Source organism: Equus asinus, chromosome 15, assembly GCF_041296235.1.
Source record: "Equus asinus isolate D_3611 breed Donkey chromosome 15, EquAss-T2T_v2, whole genome shotgun sequence".
Classification (NCBI taxonomy): Eukaryota; Metazoa; Chordata; class Mammalia; order Perissodactyla; family Equidae; genus Equus; species Equus asinus.
Window position 1 is genome coordinate 40,968,122 of NC_091804.1, and position 17,458 is coordinate 40,985,579.

Below are 17,458 nucleotides of genomic sequence, written 5' to 3' on the forward strand. Positions count from 1 at the left end.
TTGTATGTGGGATGGCTACCACAGAATGGTGTGCCAATTGGTGCCACATCCACACTCAGGATCCGAACCAGCGAACCCTGAGCTACCAAGAAGCGGAACGTGCGAACTTAACCACTGCACCACCAGGCCGGCCCCACAAGTTTCTTGTTGTGGGACACCTGTCTCAACTTCTTAATGGTGGCTTGTTATAAGTTTTAACTGAGTCATATTTGTCTTCTTTGTGGTCTTTGCTATTTGCCTGTCTGCTTACACCATAAAATTTGTCATCCTGCATTTCTTGTTATAGACTTTAATATTTAATATATTTGGTGTGTGTGAATGGTGAGGTGAAGGATCATTACCTTTGTCTTAATAGACTGCCAATTGTCGTGGCACCATAGGTCAGAGTTCACCCACTCCTCCACCAACTTGAAACGCCATCTTTATCAGATGTGGAATTTGCACTCACAGGTGTTTCCACACTCCCTTCTGTTCCATGTTTAGTTCAGTTCTACTATCATATTATCTCAATCATAGCTCTATGGTAATTTCTGATGAAGCAAAAACTCTTGTCCAAAGTTTTTGGGCTAATTTTGTGTCTTCTCTTCCAGATGAATTTTACTATCTAGAAAGCGAGAGGATAGTGGTTTGAAAGTAGAGGTGGCAGAAAGAACACATCCTGTCATTGTAGGCTTCAAATAATATGATTTATTCGCCTTTTATTGGGGTGATTAAGAATTTGAAAAAGCAATATATACTCACTGTATAAAGTTAAGAGAAAATTGACGCTTTTTAAATCTTCTATCCAGAATTACTATTAACATTGATTTTCCTACTTTTTTTGCTTAAGTTTTTACATGAGGAAAAAATAGGAATAAAGCATTTCCTATCCTGCTCTTCCCAACTCTACTCCTCACTCCCTATTACGTATTTGAAAATTTAGTTTTTCATCCAGGACAAACTGGTATTTAAGGTAGTCACGAGCTGCGTAATGACGTTTCCCTCAGGGATGGACCGCACACACGATGGTGGTCCCATGACGTCAGTACCAGAGAGCCTAGGCGTGTGGTGGGCTACTCCATCAAGGTTTGTGTAAGTGCACTCTATGATGTTCACATGACAAAACCACTTCACGATGCATTTCTCAATGTATCCCTGTCATTAAAAGACACGACTGTATTTAAAAAACCAAAGTAACTCTAGAATAAAGGTAATAAAGATCCAAACCAAGTTCAAGGCTCAATTTTCCAAGACTTCTCCAATGAGATCGCAGCCCAGCTTTCTAATTTCCTCTCCCCAAGTAAAGCCCTCAGTGAGCCTGCATTCTAGGCACAGATGCCCAGTTCTCAGCCACTCCCGCGTTTGCTGTCAATTCCATCTCTACAGCTCTCAAAGTGTAGTCTGAGTGTCCTCGAGACTCTCCTGTTGAGTCCGCAGTCAGAAGTATTTTCATACCACTACTAAAACATGACTTGTCCTTTCCATTGTTGACATTTACATTGATGCAGGAGCAACTGGCGCCTTAGCATGGACCCGCCAGCTCCACCAGCAGTCCTGATCGTCCTCACCGTCAAGCCCTCCCGGGGAGCACAGAGCCGGTTTCACCCAGGAATATCCTTGCAAACAGCAAAAACTGTAACTTTGATTAACTCTCTCCCCCTGAACAACCCTTTAACATTCTGTGTAACGAAATGGAAAGTATGTCTAAGGATTCTGCTGCAAACCAACACACACTGGCTGTCTTGAGCGAGCTCTTGTGGGGTGGCTGCATTGCAAACTTGGTGCTTTTCCCACGCAGCACCATTTTGACTTGAAAGAAGTGACCGACTATGGTTTTTTTCAGATTGGTATTTTGCAGACATTCTTAAAAATGAACAAAGTGAGCCCGCCATTTCAAAGAAAATTACCAACAATACTGCAATGATAACATTCAGCCCATAAAATGAGACCTTCAGAACATATCTGCTATTCCAGGCTTGCAGCTTCCCAGTTCTTAGATTTTTCTGACGAGATTGGTATATTAACAAAAGTGATTTTTTTCCCCGTGGTATAATAAAATGGGCCAACATTTGGAAGAATTACACAAGTTGGTAAACCAGTATTTTCCAAATGACCAATGCATGTCAAAAGTCAAGCATGTGTAAGTCATTCAAAGTGGAACACAGACCAATGGATTTTAACAGTTTGACAAGTTTATGGACACCGTCACAGATTCACGATAGCAACTAATCTTTAAGAAACTACCATTTGTTGTGTTCCGGTATGTTTTAAAGAAAAATAATTATCTGAAAACGCTAGCAAAATAGTCCATTTCCAATCACAGTGTGAGAGGCCAGGTTTTCTTCATATACTTCAACTGAAGCACATGGCAATGACTTTCCACAGGTATGAGAAGCCAGCCGCCTATTAAACAAGACATGAGGGATTTGCAAAGGTATGAACAATGCCACTTATCACACTTTTTATTTTGGAAAACAGTTACTTTTCATAAAGGGGTTAACATATAATGGGCTTGTTATTTTTAAGTGAAAAAAATAGTTTTGGTTCTCATTTCTAATGCAGTAATTGTAGATAAAACATGAAAACTGAGGGTCTTCAATATTTAAGCGTAGAAAGATCGAGACAGTGGTTCCATTTAGCAAAGATTCAGCTTAAGCCTTAAACAACCCCCTACACATATACTGCCATCCCTGCCTCCCACTTACAGCTGGGTCAAGAGATGGCATTTGGCTGACGCATCCATTCTCCTTTTTCTTGGTCTTAGAACCTTCTCTTTGTAGCTGGGCACATGGCCACACGGATTCAAGACTTCATTCAGCCAGCCTTCATTTCCACGGCTAAGAGCGGTCATGTGACTAAGTTCTGGCTGAGTGGGCATGAACCCAAGTGATGTGTGTAATTTCCAGGATGTACCTTTAAGGTGTCAGGAAGCCCTCTCAGATATCCAATGACAGCTACATGCTTGAGGTGTCAAAATAAGAGCCCAAGCCCCTGAAAGCACAGGGTGGACCGCCATATTTAACTTAGACTATCACAAGACAAATCCTCTGGTTTTAAGCCACTATTATTTGGATCTCACTATTCTACTAATCACAAGGGATACCACTTCCGGGTCATGCCGAGGGAGAGATGCTGTGCGTCCCCCAGTGCCCTCTTACTTTCTATTGGTTAAGAGATTCAGAGAAATAGAGCAGTCGCCTTGACCCAGAGAAACAGCCCAAGTAACACATCTACTAGAAGAGCAATCGGTCAGCCCACATCTGCATCCCCGACTCAGTGAACCCCACCGAGGACAGGGCCCTACCTTATCCTTTCTGTATCCCCATCATGCTCTGTAGTACTCCTGAACCATTATTAATCCAGTCCCTGCCTCTCTCTCTAGCTCGACCTTAACACCGTTGACATTTGGGGCCTAACAATTCTCTGTCGTAGGGTCTGTCCTGTGCACTAGGATTTTGGCAGCGCCTCTGGCTCCCACCCACCAGATGGCAGTAGCACCGTCCCAGTTGAGAACCACTGCTCCAGCCATCCTCAGGACAGTCACCTGCTTTGAAGTGGCCTGAACTGGCCATGTTGGTTGGGTCTCATCTCTGTTCAAGTGGCTCCTGCAATCTGCACACCCTTACTGACATCTCAGCAGCCTCGTCTTTCAAGATGAGGATAAACATTTCCTTCACTAAGAGGCCGTTCATGACTCACTCCTCCCAGACAAAATGGACCCTTCGTTCTCTTATTTCTATGGCACAATACCCATTTCCAGTAGAGAATACTAGTTGTCCAGAGAGCTGTCCTTTTAATGATGGAGCTCCCAAGTTTCAGCTGGGCACGTGGTTGCCCTTCTTGAAACCATTTCTCAGCTGCCCTTCAGGCTCGGTGTGGCCACAACTAAGTTCCGCTCATATCCCACTAGTCATAAGGATGCTTCTGGGGCACAGCCTGAGGGAAGGATGCCGTAGCTCCTCCCTCCGCTTCCGCACTCCACTGCTTAAGAGAGCTGGAGTGTTAGAGCAGCTGCCTTGGAGCTGGGGATGAAGCTGTGTGTTGAGGATGACAGTCATTCTACCAGTTGTGGACCACTCGCTTCTTAAATTGTACTTGAGAGAAATAAGCCTGATTGTGCTTAAGCCACTTTGGTTGGTTTCTGTAAGAGTAAACAGGCCAGTATCCTAGCTCATACAGACTGCCATAGGGTCTACACTAGAAACCAAAGGTTGGCAAAGTTTTTGTAAAGAGCCGGGTAGAAAATACCTTAGGCTTTGTGTAGCCTACAGTCTCTCCAGCAACCACCCAGTCCAGCACTGTAGGGCCAAAGCAGCCACAGACGGCAGGCACACAGACGGCCACAACAAGAGTCTGGATCTGGCCCATGGGCCGCGGTGTGCAGACCCTGGTTCTAGCCCATGGCATTCCTTTGCTCCAGCACATCTTATTTCTCTGCACTCTCAGCTGTTGGGTGCTCCAAAGGCGGCACCTTAAGAAGCAACCTTACTGCTCTCCTCTAAGATTCCTGAGGCTACAAGGCTGGTCCAACCTGCTGCTCCCTCTGCCTGGAATGCTTTCTTCTCTTCCTTGTCTGGTTACTTAGCCATCTTTCACATTCAAGTCAAGAGTCTCTTCTTCAGAAGTCTTTTCTGACCAGCCTAGATCAAATCCCTCTGCTACAGGTTCTCCTAGAACGAACTCTCTGGCCTTTGTCAGTTACCATTTCTGCCTGTGATTCTTAGGTTCCAGCCACCCCACTAAGTTCCCTGAGGCAGAGACCACTTCTGTCCTGCTCTCCACTATATGCCCACGACTTAATTCACATCCATTTCCTTTAACGCTAACATTTTGAACAAAGGAATGGATACCTACCCGTGTGGATTCTTAGGTGGCGGTCCAGATCTTTCATGCCATGAACAGTTTTGAAGTGGCAACCTAGAATAGAAAAAAAGCCAGCTTTTCTTATATATAACCTCAAAAAGGAAGCTACTATGAATCTGAAGATCTGGTGAGTCACACGGTGTTTCGACGCCACAGGACAGCTAAGACCCACGGAGAACGCCCCTGCGTCGTGACCGTGCAGACGCAACACGAGGATTCAGTGTGTGAGTTCACGCAGGGCTGTGTGATGGTGCCTGGCACAGAGAAGGGGCTCGGCGTGTACCTGGATAGCAACAGTTGAATGTCCTTTCCCCAAGGGTCGCCGTTTGCTCCTTTGTCTCTGAGGGAAGAGTCATGACTGGGGCTTTCTGGGTGTCACTGCCATCAGCGGAGGGACAAGGTGGCTTTGGAACATCATTATCTAGTTCTGAAGCTGAAATCGAGACAAAAAACAAGTGTTAATTTCTCAAATATAGCCACCATGGTGAGTCTTATAGAGCAGGTTTGGGCTTATTTCATCTCCCTTTACCACCTCTCCAAAAACATTCAAAACTGAAACCACACACACTGGTCTCACAAAAGTTCTCTTCCTCCAACTGCCAATTTCCAGGAAATACAGGGGACAAAGGGACATGGTAACAGGAGACGGACACAATCTGCAAGATCCAGACTGCAACACCTTATCGCAGCGCTTCTCGAATGACACGGTGAAGACCAGTGTGTAAAATCATTTCCGATCCATCACAGGCCAATATTTTTATAAAATATAACACACAAATTATGAGAAAAGACAAAAATAAGAGCCCCAACGTTCTTATTAGCTATCACGGATAGCTGGATGCGTGGCAATGCCGAGCTAATTTTAAATGCTTACTCTCAGTTTCTGAGCTTTCGTCTCAATTCAGTAACAGGCCACAGACCACACTTCAAGCCCCACTGCCCTCCAGGACAAAAATCGGTTGTTTCAACAAGTAACTTGAAGAAAGATGGAGGAGGGAAAAACCAGAGACGAAGACTTGAGCTGATGGTCTGCCGGATCAGGACCTCATTTGGATCCTGATTTAAACACACTGTGAAAGCCACTTAAGTGAGAAGTGTGAAGACCAACTGAAACTTTGATAGGGGATTTTTAAAAAAATTTTTTAAAGGTGTGAAGATGAAATTAGAGTTTTTAACAGCATTCTTGTAGATGAGGGATGGATATTTACAAGTTGTATATATGTCTGATTTGCTTGAAGCTGTGCAATGGGGACGTGGGAGTTCACTGTATCATTCTCTCTACTTTCAGTAAAGTTGAACCATCTGAAATTGCCGTTTTTGTGGGCCAAAATGGTCAGATAGCAATTTCATATGGTTCAATCTAATATGTAGGCTTAAAAATTTCTATAACCAAGACTAAGTACTCCTAAAAGACTGTAAAGTGATTTCTCTCCAAGTAGATTTAAGTCCAAGGAAAAAAAGAGTTGCTTCTAATGTCTGAAGTCTTAAAAAAAAAAAATATATATATATATATATATATGGACTGGTTTATAAGTCACAGACCAAGGTCTGAAACTTTTTTGTCCCAAGGATAGAAGGTGAAGCTGGAGAGCACACTGGGGGGGGGGGGGGTGCACAAGTTTTAGGCATAGGGTTTGCTCAGCTACATGCTAGCTGTGTGACTATGGGCAACTTTCTTACCCTTTCTGAGTCTGTTTACTCTTCTGTAAAAAGGAACACTGACCTGCCTCAGAGCTGTAGCGTGAAGAGATGAACAACGTAATTCTCAGTGCAGCGCTGGGCTGTGTCGAGTACCCGCAATTACGAGGCTTCAGTTAGAAAGGACTGTAGATGTCACAGTGGAATAGTACCGCACTTGAAGCCCCTTAACAAGGTCTGAATAAATGACCTAGTTCTGTGGCTCTCAACTGAGGGGTCATTTTGCCCCGAGGGACATTTTTGATTGTCACGATCATGTGTGCACATGTGCGTGACAGTGGCTTCTACGGGGTGGTGGCCAGGGATGTTGCTAAACACCCTCTGATGCCTGGGACAGCTCCCACGTCTACATCAGAATCGCCTATGTTGTGGGTTAACTGTGGCTTCCCAGGCCTCACCCCAGGCTTACCGACAACTAGGGGCAGATCTCAGAACCCTGCATTTCCAAAGCAGAATCACTCCAAGTGATTCTGGCACAGGGCTCTAAGCCTCTTCTGCTCGCAGGGTGGTCTCCTGGGCACTTCCATCAGCATCAGCCAGGAGCTTGTTAGAAATGCAGAACCTCAGGTCCCAGGCCTACAGAACCAATCTGCACTTTAACAAGATCCCCAGGCGATTCCCATGCATTAGAGCACATCGCCAAGCCAGCGCTTCTCAAACATGTGCATCCGAATCACCTGGAGGGCTTGTTAAGGCACAGGTGGCTGGGGCTGCACCTCCAGAGTTCCTGATTCAGGGGGTCGGAGTGGTAATTTTTCCACTTCTAACAAGTTCCCAGCCGATGCTGATGCCGCTGGTCTGGGGACCACACTTGGAGAATTTCTGCTCTTTGAGAAAGGAAACTGACTCAGGCGGATGCTCAAGGTTGCAGGGCTAGAAGTTTTCAGCTGATGAGAAGCCACACTTGCCAGATCTGAAGCCCATCACTATGTCTCTCAGAGGAAAAACAAAACCTTGCGCTACTTAGCAATTCGCATATTAAAAAAGAAAACCATCAAACACTTGAGAGTTTTTAATCCCACAGAAACCAAGACTGAAAAACTGAAATCTGAGAGGTTGTAAAGCACCGTGAACTAGGGAAATGCCAGCTGGTGCATTTCAAATCGCAGTTCTATCATTTATTAGCTTGTGACCCTGGGTAAGTTACTCAACTTCTCTGTTCCTCAGTTCCCATGTGTAAAATGAGGATTACAGCCCCTATCTTCTAAGTTTAGATGAAGATTAAGTTCTTTAGCATACATCAAAGAACCTTGTATGTAAGTCAGCACTACATAAATGTTCTTGGTTTTATTCACTGATGTGTACACATGCGAGCTCCCAATTCTCAGGGAAAGGGAAATGCACTGTGCAATGCAAACCTGAAAACAGGCAGATGGGAGATTGATGGGTTAGAGCTATCAGAAAACTGAGGCCAACACTATCCAGGGTTAGAATGCGATGGAGAGGCTGTAGGGTCCTCAAGGAGACATCGTTCACCTTTAGGTACCCAGGAAACCAAGGAAGGGTGTAAGGCCACACCCTCCTGAGAAAGGCACAGCAGGCCCAGATCCTTCCAGTCAAAGCGGGGGGTGGGCCACATTTGAGAGAACCCAGTTGAACACAAGGGGCATTTTAACCCTTTAAGAAATCGATGTTCTTTTCGTAAGGTTGTTTTCCTGCCCCCGTACCCCCCCCTTTTCTTTTTTTTTAACTGGTGACTGAAGTCTACCAATTGACCTGTTCCATTCTATTTCCTCCAAAAGCTACTCAAGTTGCAAAGCCACCTGCAAATTAAGAGGGGCCCAACCTAAAGAAAAAAGAAAAAAAGCAGGCCTCTTGCTGAGCATCACAGACCTAGAATGCAGGTCAAAACACATCGGTTGGAAGGCTGCTTTTTCTTTGCACCAGAGCCTAATTCGGATTGTTTATGTCCTGTTCCCATGGGGGGGGGGGCACCCTGAGTACTGCACAACACAGAACACCCTCCCCAACCCCTCAAAACCCAGGGCACGGCTCCAGGAGGTGCCCTCCCAGCGCTGTCCACAGGAATAAGTAGCTGCCCATGGCACTTCACTTTGATCAACAGCCTAGGTTTATTCAGGAATTCTCTTTTATAGTCGCTTCCCCAAAAGATTCAACCCCCCCAATAAATCCCCAATTTCTCTTCCAGAAGAGCAGGAGGAGGCCTCCCTCCTACCCCAGGGAGACCCTCCCCTTCCCACCTACCCACCCCCCTCCTAGGCCTTGGGCACCACGATATTTTGGTTAAGGCAGCTCCGTCAGGCCAAGTTTTCTTTTTCAGTACGATCTATTAATTTAGGAGGGGCTTCTTTAAGCTTCTCCCCTCCACCAGCTCCTTGGGACGGCGTGGTCATGAGACCAGGCACAGGTGGCTGGGGCTGCACCTCCGGAGTTCCTGATTCAGGGGGTCTGAGTGGTAATTTCCCCACTTCTAACAAGTTCCACCAGACCGACCTCTGCTGCTGGAGGTCTGAACCTCCTCGCAGAAGAGACTCGGGATCCCCCCGCCCGGAAAATTCGGGGGAGGAGAAGAGAAGAAAGTCCAGTTAGAACTCCTCTCCCCACCCCCTCGCTGAGAAAAAGGCACCAGTTAACCACAGGGGGAGGAGAGGAGGAGGACGGAGAGCGGATCTAGCAGGAACCTACACTGTCTTAATCCGAGTGCAAGATAATCCGAAGGGGAAGCGCTTTAGAAATGCAGATTCCCCGACCCCACCCCAACCCCGAGATTCCAAAGGGGGCGGATGCCCGAGGAGTTCGGCGAGTAGCAAAGCTCCCTACCCGCGGGCTCTTCAGAAGCGGAGGCTCCAGGGACCACAGGGTGAGAAGTGCCGCTCCCAGGGGTTAGGGTAGGCCAGGGTCTCTCCGCTTCGCCCCGACCCCCTCCGGCCACCTGGCAGCCGGGGTGAGCCTGCTAAGTCCGGCCGCCGCACTACCCTGCTCCGCACCCCCACACCCCCCGCCACTCCAACGGCTCCACTTAGAGTAAAAGGCAAAGTCCTTACTGGAGCCCGCGGGACCCCATCACCTCTCTGACTTCATCTGACCCCTCGCAGCTCCAGCCTCATTGACGCCCTGGCTGCTCCTTCTGCCTGGAACGCTCTCCCGGAGGCATCCTCACGGCTCGCTCCCTCACAACCTCCAGGCTTTACTCGACGGTGCCCTCCTCGGGGAGGCCTATCTCTGCACAACGCGTTTGAAACGCCCCCTCCCCCTCATATCTCCCTTCCCTGCTTTACGATGTTTTCCCCTAGCGCTCACCCCTAGCACACTTTACGCTGCACCGCTTTATCTCGTGTACCATCTTTCTCGTCCCCACTGGGCCATAAGCTCCAGGAGGGCCGGAGTTTCGTTCTCCTTGTTCCCTGCTCTGTCCCCCTCCAGCATCTAGCCCCAGGTCCCGAGAGAAACTCTGACGTTTTTCAGATATACCCCCATTCCCCAAAAGGACGCCTGAGGCGCGGGATTGGGAACGCCCACCTTCCCGGCGCGCAACCCCAGCCCAGCGCCAAGGAGGTGGGGGACCCCGGGTGTTAGCGCGCCCCGAAGACAGCCTAAGATCTGAGAGCATCCTTCCACCGTGTTTCGGACATGAAGCGTCGCTTACTAGCGCTTGGGGGGAGTGCCTGGAGGAATCCACGTTGGGAACAGCGTAATTTACCCCGAGAGGAGGAATTTACTAGGGGTGTAATTTACAAGGGTGGGGGCGCCCAGGCCCAAGCCTCAGAACCGGAGTTGGAAGCTTCACCCGCCCTCCCGGGCCCGGTTCCGGTACCTCCCCCAGGCGCGGGTCGAAGAAGCTGCCCCCAGCCCCCGGGCAGGGCGTCCGCAGCGCTACTCACCCGGCACCCGCACCACCTCCCCCGCCGACTCCCGGCGCGCAGGCTGCGGCTCCTCGGAGTCCAAGTGCTGGGGCTTGGCCTGCTTGCGCCGCGACATGGCGTGAGGATCGCGTCCCCGCGGTGAGTCCCTACGAGTGGCCTACTTCACACGAGCAATTCCCCGAGTTCGGAAATCACCCCTCCGCAGCCGGCGCGCGCGTGTCGCGGCAGTTCTGCTCCTCGGCCGAGCGGGGCGATTATATCGCGTGCTGACGGCTGATTGGCCCGGAGCCAAGACCTCAGGGGTCGCGGGGAAGCGCGGTCGGCTGCCCCGCAGCCCGCACCACCTGGAGGCTCGTTAGAAATGCAGACTCTCGGGCTCCACCCCAGACCCGCTGTATCAGAATCTGCATTTTAACGAGCTCCCCAGGTGACTCGCATGCACATTAAAGTTTGAGAAACCGTGTCTGCATTTTAACGAGATCCCAGGTGATTCGTTTGCCCATTAAAATTTCAGAAGCACAGCTCTCCTCCAACTTGAATGTGCTCACGAATCACTGGGGAGCTCGTTAAAATGCAGATTCTGACTCCGTGCGTGTGGGGTGCAGCCCGAGAGTCTGCATTTCTAACGAGCTCCCAGGTGATGTAGCGGCTGCTGCTGCACCGGCCGCGCGCTTTTAGGTTGCGACTTAATTGGTCTGGGCTGAAACCTGGGCATTGTTTTTTTCTTTAAAAAAAAGTTGCCCAGGTTATTCTGATGTACAGCCAAGGTTGAGAAGCACGACCTCCCCTCGTGGTTCTCCACCTTGGCTGCATGTTCGAATTTAAAATTTAAATGAGGCCAGAGTGTGCCTCGCTGCGGGGGGAACCGTTGCTGGAGGAGCCAGTTAAAAATGCAGATTCCGAAAGTTTTGGCTTCAGGCGGGGAGCCCAGGAATCTGTATTTTTATGCAGGACCCCCGCCCCGGGTCTAAGACCACACAGGAGAGGCGTGTGGGGCCAACAGGGGCGCGCGCCCCGCCCAGCAGGTGACTGAGGCGTGGTCCTCCGGGGGTTGAGCTAATTGGCGTTCGTGCTCAGACTGGCTGAGAGCTTGATGAGACCCGAGGGGGTGGGGGAACCCGCTCCTTGCGCCAGGTAAACGACATCCAACAGGGAGCAAGAAAGCCACTTACATCCCCCAGGCGTTTACTTTCTTCAAATTGGGGAGTTGCTTAAGGCCGGGCTGTGCCCCAAGCTTGCCCAAACCTGAGAGTCACGTGGGGGCCCTTGTTTAAAAAGACCCGGTTCGGCTCTGAATCCGTGGGGGCGAGACCTTGGAATCTGTATTTCTAACCGCGCCGGGGGTGAGTTTTGGTGCTGTGGTCGCGCGGGCCCTGTGGGGTTTCGCGGCGTCCTGTAATATGCCTTCCGAGAGGTTACCGCTGGCAAACCCTAGGGGACGGCATGTAAGAGGAGCATTTTCCTGTTTCTCAAAAACTGCGCTTTCTCAGACTTCCCGTTGATTTTCAAGTTGGGAGTTGATTTTAGGGGGTTTTGTTTAATGCCGGGGAAGTCACTCGACGTTAAATTGTCGAGACAAAATATTTCTAAAGCAACTCAAAGTTTTCTTTGAGATGTGTGTGTAGCTAGCTACATTATACGTAAAGCCATTTGAAAACATACATACGCGCTTACGTTTATGTCTTCTTTTGGAGTGTCTCAGAAGGATACTGGATAAACTGGGGACAGTGGTTGCCTCGGGGGAAGCTGAAAATGGAGTGGACCCAGCCAGGAGGATGGGAGACATGCGGTAGCCTTTATACAGCTTGAGGTGTGTGGGTGTGTTTGTATTTGCTACAAGTATAGATCATTTCTTCTCAGGCACACATAATTGGATTAATCAATCCTTGGAAGATGACACGCTGTCATTACTGATCCGTCACTGGCTAATACTGGTTGCTTGTTTCTTCCTTGGCTTATGATATAATAAATATCAGGGAACCCACCATGGGACCTTAACCATAACCTACATCTCTCATATTTCCCCCTTCTCCCCCACCTCCAGTTTAACAGCCATCAACGTAAACCCTACGCACTTAATTCCTTTGCCTTTTCTTTTTAGCAAGTTTTTTTGCACCTACACATATTCTTTAAAAAAAATACAATTTTAATTTTTAAAGAACTTCAAAAAGAGGGTATGTAATCTTCCAGGAATTTTCTTTTCTCCTCCCATTTATTATATTGCTAAGATCATCCAAATTGCTGTCACTGACTTTCTTCCGTTTTGACTGATGTGTAATATTCTGTGATGTGAAAATACCCCAGTTAATTCATCTGCCCCCTGTTGATGGGCACTTCCGTTGTTTCCCCGTCTTTGCCTTGTGAATAGTATGGCTGTGACCTTTCTAAAAAGTGTCAGTTTCTTAAGTGAATGGATACATTGGTTGGATCTTGGTGACTGCTTAAGAGAGAATGCCAAAGTGGAGGTGCTGATTTACATTTCCCCCAGCAAGGTAGAGACACCGTGGAGCCACACCCTTTCCCACACTCTGTATTATCAGATGTCTTAATTTTTGGCAATCAAAGTAATATACAATGATATTTGACTATGTTCTTGGTTTGCATTTTCCCTGCTCGTATTATTTCAACAAAAAACAGTGAAAATTGCTTGTTTTCCAGAAATGACAGCAACTGCTTAAATTTCACTTTTTTGAAGGCATTGTTTTAATATTTTGCAATGCATCCGTTCAAAGTTATGGTCCTAAATTAAGTTTATTGCCGTGTTTGGTTTTAATGGCTTGATTTCAAGGGCTTTAACTGAAAGAAAAAAAACCGTCACAGGATATTTAGATCGAAAGGAAAGCAGACTATTACTGGCTATGCTTACTAAGTCATGATTCTCTGTTTTGGATCCCTTTTACCAATTATCTAAATAGACTATTCCTTTTTTTGAAATCCTGCTCGTAAATTTTCTTCTTCCAAATTGAAGAGGATGCATCACTGTATCTTTAACAAATGAGTTTCCAACCCACTGAAGCTCTTTATTTGGAAGATGTTTAAACAGATTAGAAAATTCTGCTGTTAAGTTTAAACACGCAGAGGTTTTTATAGGTGACGTTTTCATTGTCTTCAGCAACAAAATCACTGTAACAAGACAATCATGGCCAAAAAGGCATTCCAAAATACTTTCTCAATGGGCGGTGTCTCTTGGAAACTACTTTCTCATTCTTTATATATCACCTTTATCCTGATATGTTTTTTTTTTTTTTGAGGAAGATTAGCCCTGAGCTAACATCCGCTGCCAATCCTCCTCTTTTTGCTGAGGAAGACTGGCCCTGAGCTAACATCCATGCTCATCTTCTTCTGCTTTATACGTGGGACGCCTGCCACAGCATGGCTTGATAAGCGGTGCGTAGGTCCGCACCCAGGATCCGAGCCAGGGAACCCAGGTCAGGGAAGTGGAATGTGCACACTTAACCACTGCACCACTGGGCCAGCCTCATGATATATATGTTTTAAAAGGTTGTTAGGTAGTCTTTCTTCACCGAGAAAGTCAATAAATTTTCAACTCTTGTCACTTTGTAAAAGAAAAATGGAGAATAACTGTAATTTCGATAACTCAACTACTTTGCCAAGAGAAAGAGTTCGTCTCAATTATACAAAAGGTTCTCTGTGTCACTCTACATCTTTTTAGGAAGCATTATGAAGATTCCAGAGGCAGTATCATGCAAGTAAGAGTACAGACTGGAGCCAGCCTGAGTTAGAATCCCGGCTCTCTTACTGTGTGACTTTGAGAAAGCTGCTGTGTCTCAGTTTTCTCATCAATAAAATGGCACTGTTAATACAGCTAGCGTGGTTGTGAGGATGAAAGTATACAGGCCAATGTCTAGTGCACAGGCAGTACTCTCTGTTAACAATTTATACAGTGTTCTTATTTATAGTAACAATAACAACAGTATAACAATTACAGTATTTATAGTACTAGCAGGAGAGTTATAGTTATTGATAATAAAAGCTAACACTCATCTAGGATGGTGGTTCCAATGAACTAGACACAGTCTGTTTTATGTGGAAATAAATTGGAAGCAAGTAAGCCTGTGTTAACATTACTCAACCCTTCTGAGTTACAGATTCCCAGGCTTTCATACCAGTTTCAGCATGTATATTAAATGAGTATTTTTAATACTACTCATTTAATATTGCTGAAGTAATTGCTTTCTTTTTTAAGAGAAATAGATAAAAATAAATTGTCTCTGATTGTCCTGGGCCTCCTGTGGGTGCGACCACCTTGCTGGGTCATGTTCTCCTAAGCAGCTACCTCATTTGACTTGTGTCATTACCACAAGTATTCTCCACTACCGATATAGGAATGAATGAATAGGTGTTTATCCAGGTACAAAGGATTCCCAAACGGGGTGGAATGCTAGACAGGAGCAAGTCTTATTTCTTCATCTGCCAGGAATTCATTTATTTGTTCATCTGGTAATAATGTACGGAGCCCACACTATTGCCTGGTTCTAAGTGTTGGGTATAGAGTGATATGCTAGACCGACTAGATCCTGCAGGGCAGGCAGAGAAGGAAGGAAGCAATGAATGTACAAGGTCATTTCAGACAGTGAGGGGTGCAGAGATCAAGATGGAATGGGGTGGTGTGATAGAGAGTGGCTGGGTGGCAGTGGGGGGGTCCCTGAGTTTGACTAGAAGTGACCTTTGAGCTAAAGTCTGAATCTAATAGGCAGCCATGGGAAGAGCCAGGCAGAGAGCATTCCTGGGAGAGGAGACAGCCAAGGCTTTAAGGAGATCAGCTTTGATGTGTTTGAAGCAAAGAAAGAAGACTCAGTTACTAACTGGTTCGCAGGAAAGAAAAATATGGCTCGTAAAAACATGAAAAAAAAAATATCCAAGCTCATGTATAATTAAAGAAGCGCAAGTTAAAATAAATTGAAATAGTGTTTTATACCCTGTCTGAATAGAAAAGATTAAGCACACACACTTATTAGCGAAGGTGAGCATATCCTATGACCCAGCTCTTTCCCCCCACACTGTGCTTCTCAAACTTAGGGTGCATGAGAGTCACCGGGGGACCTTGTTAAAATGCAGATTCTGACTCTGGTGTGTCTCAAAATCTAACATGGATCCAGATCACCTGGGGACCTTGTTAAGAAGCAGACTCTGATTTCAGTGCTTCTCAAACTAACGTGCCGAGTAATGACCTGGGGATCTTGTTAAATGCAGATTCTGGGCAACGACCCTAGACGAGGGTGTCCGGCCTCACTAGTTATAAGGGAAAGAATATTAAATAACTATAAATTCCTTGTTTTTTTTTCCACCTATCAGATCAATAAAAATTAAGGATGCTAATAACATCTACTGTTAGCAAGGAGCAGGGAAATTGGTCTCCTAATGCATTGCTAGTGGGAGTGCGACTGTTTGTAACCAGTCTGGAGGGCAATTTGGCAATAAATTCGTAAATGTGCCCTGCCAATGATCTGTCAGTTCTGCTTTCCATCTGTTCTCCGCCAGAGAAACATTTGCACGTGTGCACAGGGGGCGGGTCTAAGGATGTCTGTTGCAACACCATTGTCATAGCAGAAAAATTGAGAAATAACCTCACTCCCCAACAGGAGGGGAATGGTTAGATTAAACTGCGGTTTAGCCATATCATGGAATACCAGGCAGCAAATAAAAGTAATCGGCCAGGTTTATGTACACAAGCATGGCTAGAGCTCCAGACCGACTGCACTGAAGTCAAAAAGCAAGTTCCACATAGATGCAGAATTAAACGCATATTTAAATCCATATGTTTTCAATGGTGAAATATGAAAATCCAGAGGAAAAAAGTACTAGAAGGATCAACATTGGCTATGTGTTAAGCAAGATGGGGGCAGAGGAGAAGCTTGGAGGAGGAAGGGTTGGAGAACCTAAATTTTCTGTGTGTAAGAGAACATTATCCTTAGAACATTTCCTTTTGTAAAAAATAGGGGATGTATTTAGTTAAAAAGCAATAATTAAAGTATGGTTCTGTCATTCAATGGAATACCATGTGATCATAAAAAGTGTAATGTATTCCTGTGTGCGTTGATATGGAATATTCTTCAAGATATAAGTGAGATAGTCAACATAAAAGTGTACAAATTATGCTGTTGTGTATATGTATATATGTATGTAAATACATGTATAACAGCATCTCTATAAAATTTAACATACACATATACACACCCCCCCCCCACTCACAGGCATCAACTTGTGAATGCACAGGAGACCAGAGCACTGGTACCTTGTCCCTGGGGGCAGGACAGCAGTATTTGTGATGCAGTCGCCCGAGTGACTAACATCTTGCTATATACCTTTTTGCAATCTTTTAAGTTTTAAAATTTTTAATCATAAAACCTGGCACCCATTCAAGAGTGTATAAAACATAAATGTGCAATTTAAGTAATAAAACAAACACCCATGTAACCAACAACTTTAGAACATTCTGAGTACCAAAAAAACCCTTCACATGTTCCTATCCCATAGCGTCTCCTTCTTTCTGCCATCTTCTTCCACTATCTTTAATTTTGTGTAATTATTATTTAAAAATAGTTTGGTCACCTAAATAACACGTTGCTTCGTTTTCCTACTTTTTGAACTGCAGGAGTAATTTTCCTTGCTGCTTTCAGTTTGTGAGCGTGCTGCTGCAGGCAGCTGTAGTTTGCGTGTTTTCACTCTCATCTTCAATTCGGTAATTATGAGCAAGGTGGCCGCGCACATCCTTGCACGGGTTTCCTGATTCACGTGGGTAAGTCTCGATATGCCCAGAATCTGCATTTAACAAGATCCCAGGTGATTCTTCACATTAGTTTGAGAAGCACTGAAATCAGGATCTGCTGCTTAACAGTGTCCCTAGGGGATTGGTATCTATGTTCACTTTTGAGACACACTGGAGTCAGAATCTACATTTTAACAAGATCCCCCAGTGATTTTCATGCACAGTAAGTTTGAGAAGTGCTGTGTAAGGGCTTTGTATGGCCATCATAGCACATGCTCATGTTCCACTTTCCTAGGAAATGCCATACTAGTTTCTCATGTGGCTGTATCCCTTTACCTTCCCATCAGCAAGGAGAATTTTTTAA

At 46.1% G+C, this 17,458-nt stretch overlaps 1 protein-coding gene across 3 annotated transcripts in view; it reads right to left on the reverse strand.

Annotated features, from left to right (window-relative positions):
* The window catches only part of ZFP64 (ZFP64 zinc finger protein), a 99,371-nt gene that overhangs the window by 26,877 nt on the left and 55,036 nt on the right, over positions 1–17,458 (reverse strand). For 2 of the 3 annotated variants that reach the window (XM_014832343.3, XM_014832349.3), the window contains exons 6-7: positions 5,126–5,275; positions 4,834–4,896 (exon numbers count right to left, since the gene is read on the reverse strand). In XM_014832343.3, the coding sequence (XP_014687829.3) occupies positions 4,834–4,896; positions 5,126–5,275 (213 nt within the window). Of the gene's footprint in view, positions 1–4,833; positions 4,897–5,125; positions 5,276–10,382; positions 10,929–17,458 lie in introns of those variants that run through there. The other variant, XM_044747971.2, reaches the window with a different exon arrangement.